Source organism: Tremella mesenterica, assembly GCF_000271645.1.
Source record: "Tremella mesenterica DSM 1558 unplaced genomic scaffold TREMEscaffold_14, whole genome shotgun sequence".
Taxonomy (NCBI): Eukaryota; Fungi; Basidiomycota; class Tremellomycetes; order Tremellales; family Tremellaceae; genus Tremella; species Tremella mesenterica.
Genome location: NW_006711238.1, coordinates 708814 through 717126, shown reverse-complemented (window position 1 = coordinate 717126; position 8313 = coordinate 708814). Strand labels below are relative to the sequence as shown.

General features: G+C 45.8%; 3 protein-coding genes across 3 annotated transcripts; 1 reads left to right on the top strand and 2 right to left on the bottom strand.

The window, feature by feature from the left end:
- Window positions 1–244: 244 nt before the first annotated feature.
- TREMEDRAFT_65494 (uncharacterized protein) lies at window positions 245–1767 on the bottom strand (the record flags this gene model as incomplete). Its single annotated transcript, XM_007007571.1, has 5 exons — window positions 245–389; window positions 628–757; window positions 997–1284; window positions 1536–1632; window positions 1684–1767. The coding sequence occupies 5 exons, from the start codon at window positions 1765–1767 to the stop codon at window positions 245–247; spliced, it is 744 nt and encodes a 247-aa protein (XP_007007633.1).
- A 331-nt stretch (window positions 1768–2098) lies between these two features.
- TREMEDRAFT_45742 (uncharacterized protein) lies at window positions 2099–5000 on the top strand (the record flags this gene model as incomplete). The annotated part of the gene is made up of 8 exons (XM_007007476.1): window positions 2099–2172; window positions 2255–2351; window positions 2399–2517; window positions 2564–3242; window positions 3370–3752; window positions 4014–4132; window positions 4217–4251; window positions 4462–5000. The coding sequence occupies 8 exons, from the start codon at window positions 2102–2104 to the stop codon at window positions 4861–4863; spliced, it is 1905 nt and encodes a 634-aa protein (XP_007007538.1). The 3' UTR covers window positions 4864–5000.
- Window positions 5001–5734: 734 nt separating this feature from the next.
- TREMEDRAFT_34766 (uncharacterized protein) lies at window positions 5735–8228 on the bottom strand (the record flags this gene model as incomplete). Its single annotated transcript, XM_007007413.1, has 10 exons — window positions 5735–6454; window positions 6504–6554; window positions 6598–6686; window positions 6730–6822; window positions 6880–6938; window positions 6983–7127; window positions 7267–7447; window positions 7616–7703; window positions 7963–8053; window positions 8099–8228. The coding sequence occupies 10 exons, from the start codon at window positions 8226–8228 to the stop codon at window positions 5735–5737; spliced, it is 1647 nt and encodes a 548-aa protein (XP_007007475.1).
- Between the last annotated feature and the right edge of the window lie 85 nt (window positions 8229–8313).

The following is an 8313-nucleotide window of genomic DNA, read 5'->3' as shown; positions in this document are numbered from 1 at the left end:
GAGTGGCGTGTTTTGGGAAAACGGAGAAAAAGTGAGGGGAATAATTACAGAAGTGACGGGATTATCCGGTTTTGCGGTAGAAGTGCTAGATGTTATGAAGGAAGATCATGTGATGTGCATACCTCCAATATGATTTACTCCAGGGGAAGGAATGGTAAAATTAGGAAATTGTTTTATGCGTTTTGAGGAGTGTAGATGAATGTGTACTATGCTCATATTAATCTCCATACAAATGACTCGACCTTCACACTCCTGCAGCTTTATTCCCACCCGCTTGCTCCCATTTTGACATAGCGTCCAACGTCTTTTCTGATACTTCCTTGGCTGTTGTGTTTTTCCCGAATGCATCCACGAATTGTCCGAGGGGATCCATTAGGTAAAAGAAGATACTAGGGGTTAGTGACTTGCATCCCTCTGCTTCTACGGATGCCTTTGAGCAATACTGATGCCTCAGAGCCAGACGCGAATTACGATTCCTTCCTGGGCCAGATTGGGTGAAGTGAGAGGAGATATACGAGTCTGACAAGTAAAGAGCTTTTTGATGATTGGATGAGTGTAGGGAGCAGATGAATCCGGAAATGGAACAGAAGGGAGGAGGGAATACGAGCAAGATTCAGGACGACTGACGAATGATCCACTAAATAATCGTCACCTGGTTTAGCATCCGGTGGAGTTGAGAAATACACTCGGTAGGCTTTACAAGTCCCTTTGACAGCATCATAATCTCCTGTAAGACCTATCATCTTGGGATGGAAGTCTTTCCATCAGCACAACTGTTTTTCACTCATTACGCTGATCATCATAACAGATTGCGTCACCTTCGCCTGTTTAGTCACATTCTTCCCACATTGGACTTTGTCAGGTGCACAGCCAGTGATATCGAGGAGGCAATGCGAAGACCAAGCGGATATTGAGAAGAATGAAAATGGAGAGTAATGACTTCATGAGTCGCAGAGCAAGGAATGAGGAGGAAGAAAAGTGTAAGCTGTGACTTACCAGAGATATACGTCCGTACAGCTTCCACAGTATCCCTAGCAGGATCCACACTGATAAATACCGGTGTCACTTCTCCACCTTTCTCAGCTTTCCCAATCATATCCACAGCTTCTGACATTTTGTCCAACTCTTCAGGACATATATCAGGACAATTCGTGAATCCGAAATACATTAATGTCCATTTCCCTAGGAGATCTTTATCAGTGAATGGTTCAGAAGTATGAGTAATGAGAGAGAAAGGTCCTCCGATGGAAGGTTTTCCAATTGATTTGGAAAGTAATTCTTGTCCTATATGGTCAGCCTTCAACTTGCTTATCTCCCAACAGTCCTTCCAACTTCTTCCACTACTTTATCTATCAGGTATGTTCCAAGACGATCACATTCCGCCATCGGACCCCCGGTATGTTATATCAAGAGCTTGTAAGATTGACAATTTCCCCTCTTCACCACCTGATCCGCCAACTAGGAGCGGAACAGGATGGTACCGGGGATGAAAGCATATCAAGAGTTGACAAGGAAGTCACACACAGACTACTCACGTCGACGTTCTTGCACTTTAGCCTTTTCAGACTCAAAATACCAATACAATCCCGCGCCGGTAAGAACGAATAGAGTTGCTGCTCGCCAATTGAATGGCTCTCCATCAGCTCGTCCCAATGAATCAGGTCCCATCTAAGCAAAACTCACCCCTACGGCGGCTTTAGCTCGACGAACCTCTTCCTCCGGAGTTGAGCTGTATGGCCGGCTGGAACGGAAACGCGGGGCGGACATCATTGTCCGTGGTATATTGCTCCGTAAAAGACGAGACCGAGATGATTGAGCTAAGATAGAAGTCATGGCTTTGTACATGACCATACTTGAGGGCTGAATAGGTTTCTGCAAGCGTTGAAAGTGTTGATATTATGCTGGTTGTTATTTGCTAGTTGCTAGACGTCGCTGAGAGAACATTGCGGAGGGCGAGCTGAAGGAGGCGGCCATCGCCGCAGCAACAGGTGCTCTGAAAAGTTGGCGAGAACGAATTTTGCTATCCTTCCTTCACTAAGATCACTATAGGTCTACTGGTGTTATTTGTCCCGTTCTTGGCTATTTGGACGGTGAAGACAAGATGAGTAAACCACTCGGGACCGCTCCTGCCATGGCGGGATCTTGGTCCAAACTGTCCCTCACGCCTTGGATGTGAGTCTCCTCCCCTGTCTTGCCCCCCCCCCCCCCCCCCCCCATACATCCGACGGAAACAGGAGCAGAAAATGACGACCAGATCAGAAGCCATAGTCACGATGGGTATTGAGAATATGACACCTGTCCAAGCTTCCACCATTCCACGAGCTATCAAGAACCAAGATTGTGTGGTGGAGGTGAGCTGAATGTGCCGCTACCATTTGTCAGATGGGCTCACTACTAGGCCGTCACTGGCTCTGGCAAAACTTTGGCTTTCGTCGTACCCATATTGGAACGACTCTGTCGGGCTGAGAGAAAGTACAAAAAAGGAGAAGTAGCAGCTATAGTCATTGCTCCTACTCGGTGAGCTATGCAAGAGAGTGATACTGACTATAGCTGACCACATGAGAGAATTGGCTGTTCAAATACATTCCGTATTCCAACGTTTCCTTTCAACCGTACAACCCCCTCCACCCCCTATTGAAGACCCCACAACTTCAAGTACTATTCACTGCAATCCCACTCGCTCTGATTCCCCTTCTCCAACCTTCGAATCATTCTCTTTACCCATGCTGGTCACATCGGGAACTCAAGAGGTATACGAAACTTTCCTTTCCCTTTCCTCCAATATCATTGTTGGTACACCAGGTCGATTAGCCGCATTCCTCCTCTCTCCCCGTGGTCTGTCACAAGTCCGCGTGAATGACCTGGATGTTTTAGTTCTGGACGAAGCAGACCGTCTTCTATCCTCACCAGATCATAGAAGAGACGTCGAAAGAATTATGGGACATTTACCTAAACAACGTCGGACTCATCTTTTCTCAGCTACAATGACGGATGCCGTGGAGGAGTTGATAGGGATTGGATTGAGGAATCCTGTGAGGATCGTGGTGAATTTAAGAGATAAGCGAGATGGTGAAGGGCAAGAGAGGAGATTACCTGCGAGGTTGGAAAACAAGTATCTTGTGTGTGGTCCGGGGGAGAAGACTTTACAATTTTTCAGATTATTGAAGAAAGAGGCTAGAGAAGGAGGAGCAAAATTTATCGTTTACTTCTCAACATGTGCAGCGGTGGATTATTTCTATAGAGTATGTCCCTTCTCCTTCTTCATTACCTACTCTCCGTCCCCCTTTCCCCTCCGCTACTCATCCATCATCCCCAGCTTCTGTACAAGCAGATACGCAAAAGGTCACAGAATGGAGCTGATACTTTTAGATACTCACCAAACTAAACACTTTGCACACTTTTCATTTCACCTCACTTCACGGTGACCTACCTCCCTGGATCCGAACCACAGCACTAAACGACTTTACCTCACATGCTTCTACCCACCTCTCACCCGCTGTGCTCTTATGTACAGACGTCGCTGCCCGAGGAGTCGATTTTGAAGATACAGACGTTGTCATACAATACGATCCGCCCACCGATCCAAAGGCTTTTTCTCATCGTGCTGGACGTACGGCTCGGGCAGGTAGAGCAGGTAGAGCATTTGTTTTGTTGACCAATGGGAGAGAAGAAGATTATGTGGATTTCATGTCTGTGAGGAAGATGCCCCTTACGAAGCAGATGTATCTTTCTGAGGAACTGGAAGAGGTGACGTCACATCCTGGACTTGATATTGGAGCAAGGGAGCTGTTGGATGAAATCCGAGGTGTGGTGAAAACGGATCGAGAGCTAGCCGACAGGGTAAGTACACTACCTATCAGACCCTCTCAATCACTCTTCTCCCTTCTGCCTCGACTCAGATGACTCTGTGTGTCTAGCTTCCGTGCTCGTTGCCGTTAGTGGAAGGTTTGGGACGAGAGTACCCAGTTGAGAGCTGACGAAAAGGGAGCAAAAGCATATGTCTCGTCTTTGAGAGCTTACACGAAACACGAAGCTTCTTTCATCTTCAGACTTTCCGATATGGATTTTCACGGAATGGCAATGTCGTACGGTCTACTTCGACTTCCTGCTATGCCAGAGATCAACGAGTGGCGTAAAAGGCGAAGTGCAGTTGTCTCAAACCCAGCCAAGACTCTACCTGTTTCAGAAGGAGATACCGAGGTGGAAGAAAAAGGAGATTTCATCACACCTTGGGAAGATGCTGATATTGATGTGAGTGTTTCTTCGTTTCCAACGCATCCTCATGTCATGTCACAGCATTAGGCAGGTGGTGAGATGATGAGATAACATCACACGGGAAGGTAATGAGTAAATATCCTCGAGTTTGTCTCGAGTGGAGAGTGTAGAGTGGAGAAAGGTATATTAGGGAAGAGTTGGGTGACCAGTAACATAGAGGAGACATTAGGAAACGACTTATATCAGTGGGATAATTTCTCTTATTCTTCAAAAGATCGTGAAAACGCCCGTCTGGTCGCTTTGGAAAAGAAACGTCTTCTCCCACCTCCCAACGAAGGAGATAAGAAGAAACGCAAGATTCAAGAAAAGATGCGTGAATCTTGGTCTGTACAAAAAGATAAAAAATCCAGAAAAGAAGATCGAAGAATCAAAAGAGATGTGAAGAAACAACGTGAACATGAAGAACGTTTAGCTCGAGGGGAAGTTGATGAAGATAAAAGTTTAGTACGTGCATTCGAAGCTCGTGTGAAGAAAGATAGAGAAGAAGAGGATTCAGAGTATAGGTTATTGAAGAAAGAGATACAAGGTGAGAAAGTTGGTAAGAAAAGAAGTGTGAAAGTTGAAGGTATGTTTGGAGATCTTGATTGATCAAAACCATTTCATCCGGGATTTTTCCATCTATCTGTTTCACGAGAAAATGTTTGCAGGAAAATAATACAAGTAATCATGTTGTACAACTTCATAAACACATTGAACTGAAATGATGATATATACCGTCCTCGTATACGATTATCAACTCCAAGGATTATCTTCGTCATATTCGTGTGGAGTATATAACGGAGTTTGAGCTTCTAAAACCCTCTGTTCGATATTCTCCATCACTTCCACTGGATCTACCCTATCTTCAGGAGCTACAACTTCACTTCTTCTTGTACCTTCGTCAATATCTGGTGTAAACACTTCTTCTACCTCTTGATGTCTAGGTGAAGCTTTTTTTCCTGAGGAATCTCTTTCATGTCGGAATATCCTAGTGGGAGCATTACTTTGAGGTTCACCTTTTCTTCTTTCCCTCTCTCTAGCATCTTCAACAGCTTTAGAATCTTCCACTACTAGATCTACGGCGTCTTTAGGTAATTCTTTTGACTTTCCTTTTGATTTTCCTATAGGTTTAAGTGTTCGAGTCTGCGTAGGAGTAATCTCATCATCTTCATCAGATCCGATAGAAAAGGGAGATTTAGGACGTGAAGGTCTTCGAGCTACTTCAGGTTTAGAAGTCGTCTTTCCATTGGTCACAATTGTTTTTGTGGTAGAAGCTTTAGAAGGTTTCGGTTTCTTCGTCCATCTCATTTGAGCATCACCGATAGAATTTGAACGCCAAGCATCCGGTCTTTCTATATCACCGTCATACAACCATTCTCCATCTCCATTAGGTTCCCTATCTCTAGATGGACCACCAACATTCCGACCCGATCTTAGAGAGCTAGTAGGACTCATTCCTCCTTTAGAAAAAGAAGAAACTCTATCCGCCCCTGTACATCAGCCAGATCCACCCATTTAACCTTAAGTCATGGATCAACTCACATCCCCCATAAACACCCGTATCACCTTTTGGTCTTTTTCTCTTTGGTACCGCCCTCCCATCACTTGACCCACCTTTTGTCCATTTTCCCCTCAAGATACCCTCTTCTTCTTGTCGTAATTGACGTTGTTTCTCTTCTTTGCTCACGTCGACATTTGGAAACCCTGCATATCCTATCCTTCTCGCTCGCTCGTACATCTCATCCTCGATTTCGCTCACAGAATCAAACTCAAGACTTGGAGCATCACTCTCAGAATCACTGCTGAACAATCCGGCAGAACCTAGTTCATGTCCCCGAGGAAGAGAAGGGTCATCACGAACGACATCGTGAGCTTGTTTCGGTAATAACGGAGCATAACCTTCTCTCTCCGCGAGTCGTTCATCGATACGTCGTTTGACACGAGCAAGTGGACCTGGATCTCCCCTCATCCGAGCCTCATCGCCAGAAACAGGTACCCAGTATTTGGTAGTCCCACCTTTGGCATAACGTAACCCGGCACGCATTCGTTTCTGTCGACCGAGACCGTAGTGTAGACCGCCCTCGGCTGGCTCATATGCTTGGTAGGAAACACCACGGCCACGGATGGTATGTTTTGTATCTTCCCATACGTCCTTGAGACCGAAAGCGTCACGGAAGGCGTATATGAAGGGGAGGCGAGCCTGAAATATCATCAGGACGAGAGCTTCATGTCAAACCTACTTGACTCACAGCATGTTTTAGATTGGGATCGATGTAGTCACTAGCTTGGAAAGCATATTGCTGTCCATCAGTTGTGGTCTCTCGATCCAGCACCATTGCTCACATGTGCAATAGCAAAAATTGGCATTTCGAAACATATGAGTGAGTCGACCAGAGCCAGCGACATATGCTCGGCATCGGTATATGGGCCGACTGACAGTCAACTGAGGGTTTTCTCCACGTGAGGAGGACGTACCCTTTTTGACGGCCCCTGAAGAGGTGAGGATGGAAATGAGGACGCTTTGCCAGAAAGAGAAGAACAAGATGCCCTTGACACAGAGGAATTTGGCTGATATTCAGCATCTTCCCAAATGAAATGGGTGTAAGCGTAGTGAGGACAACTTACGGACAGGTCGAAAAGGTTTGAGATCTTCATTCACACATACCCAGAACATGGCCAAGCAGCTGTAAATGAGCCAAGTAAAGCGAAACAAATTTTTGTGACGTACTAAAGACTCAAACAAATACTAAGATTATAAACGATAGACACGTAGGTGTACCCAGAGCTGGCAGCGAATTTACCCTCGCGATATGTTCCGGTAGCCTTGAGGATGGCTGTGGCGATGACCAGGAGTGGTTTTACCTGAACGTATTCTGCAGAATTAATCTCCTGTGCTTCTCCAGACCAGAATTGATCCAGCCCAGAAAGGGGTCAAGATATTCTATCCCCGCAGTGACTCATTTGAAGCTGTTGAAGTAGACGAAGAGATGACAAAAGGGATTGGGTACTCACGTAAAACTCCACGCTTCAAATTGAGTAATGTCCATGGATCACTCACGTCCATCGGTCGGAGGAAAAGATTTACAGGGAATGGATGTGGGATAGGTTGACGACCATGTAAGATGATGAGGAGAGATCTTTCGCCTCCAAGATAGGTGATGAGAAGTTGGAAAAAAGTGTAGATTACGAAAGCCTAGACATAAGCATAACAATGACATAGACCTTCATGTCCCAAATTCTATCACTTTGCTAACCCCTGATATCCTGGGAATAGCAAGTGTATGTCTGCTCAGGCAGGACAACCAGCTCAGAGTACCAGAGTGGGTATGTAATGAAGTGGTCCTATGGGAAAGCGGCGTACTTCGTACAAATCTCGAATGGCATCGATGAAGAACGCAGCTTCAAGAGAGAAGATTGCGATAAGTGAAGAAATGGCGTATAACGGTACCCTGTGTATCAGCTTGAACAGATGTTTAAGGTTGGCCTCTTCATACACAAAAGAATCGATATGTATATCACATATCACACGCAAATATCGATAGGCGTGAGACATATATGACATATACCCAACCACAAGCTCCGAGCAAGAAATGGATGTCCGTCCGAGGTCAAGTAATGAGGGAAAGATCTGAAGTGTCGAGTTGCGACCTGGGAGATTTAATGCAATGAGTGACTCATGAGTGAAGAGCGGGGAGATGATTCACATACATGAGCATGATCCGTACCACCGCTCTCTGTAAAGGAGGTTTCCTATAATTCTTCAATTGCAAAGTTATAGACATCACCGATACTCCAGTGGCTGGTTCGTCAGTTGTTAGCTTATGATCCGATAAGAAGGACTTACCGACAGCGGTAAAGGTTCCACAGAGTACTAGAAGCCATACGGGTAGATGGTTCCCAGCTCCACTGGACGGGACGGTGACGAGGATGGGAGATGAGGAAGGGTTTGGGGAAGGGAAGGAAGGTAGTGACATGGTGGTGTTTCTCCTTGGCGGAGCTGCCTCGACGTCGAGTCTGAGCGGTATTTGGTGCGTAAAGTTGACCTCGGGGGGTAATGTT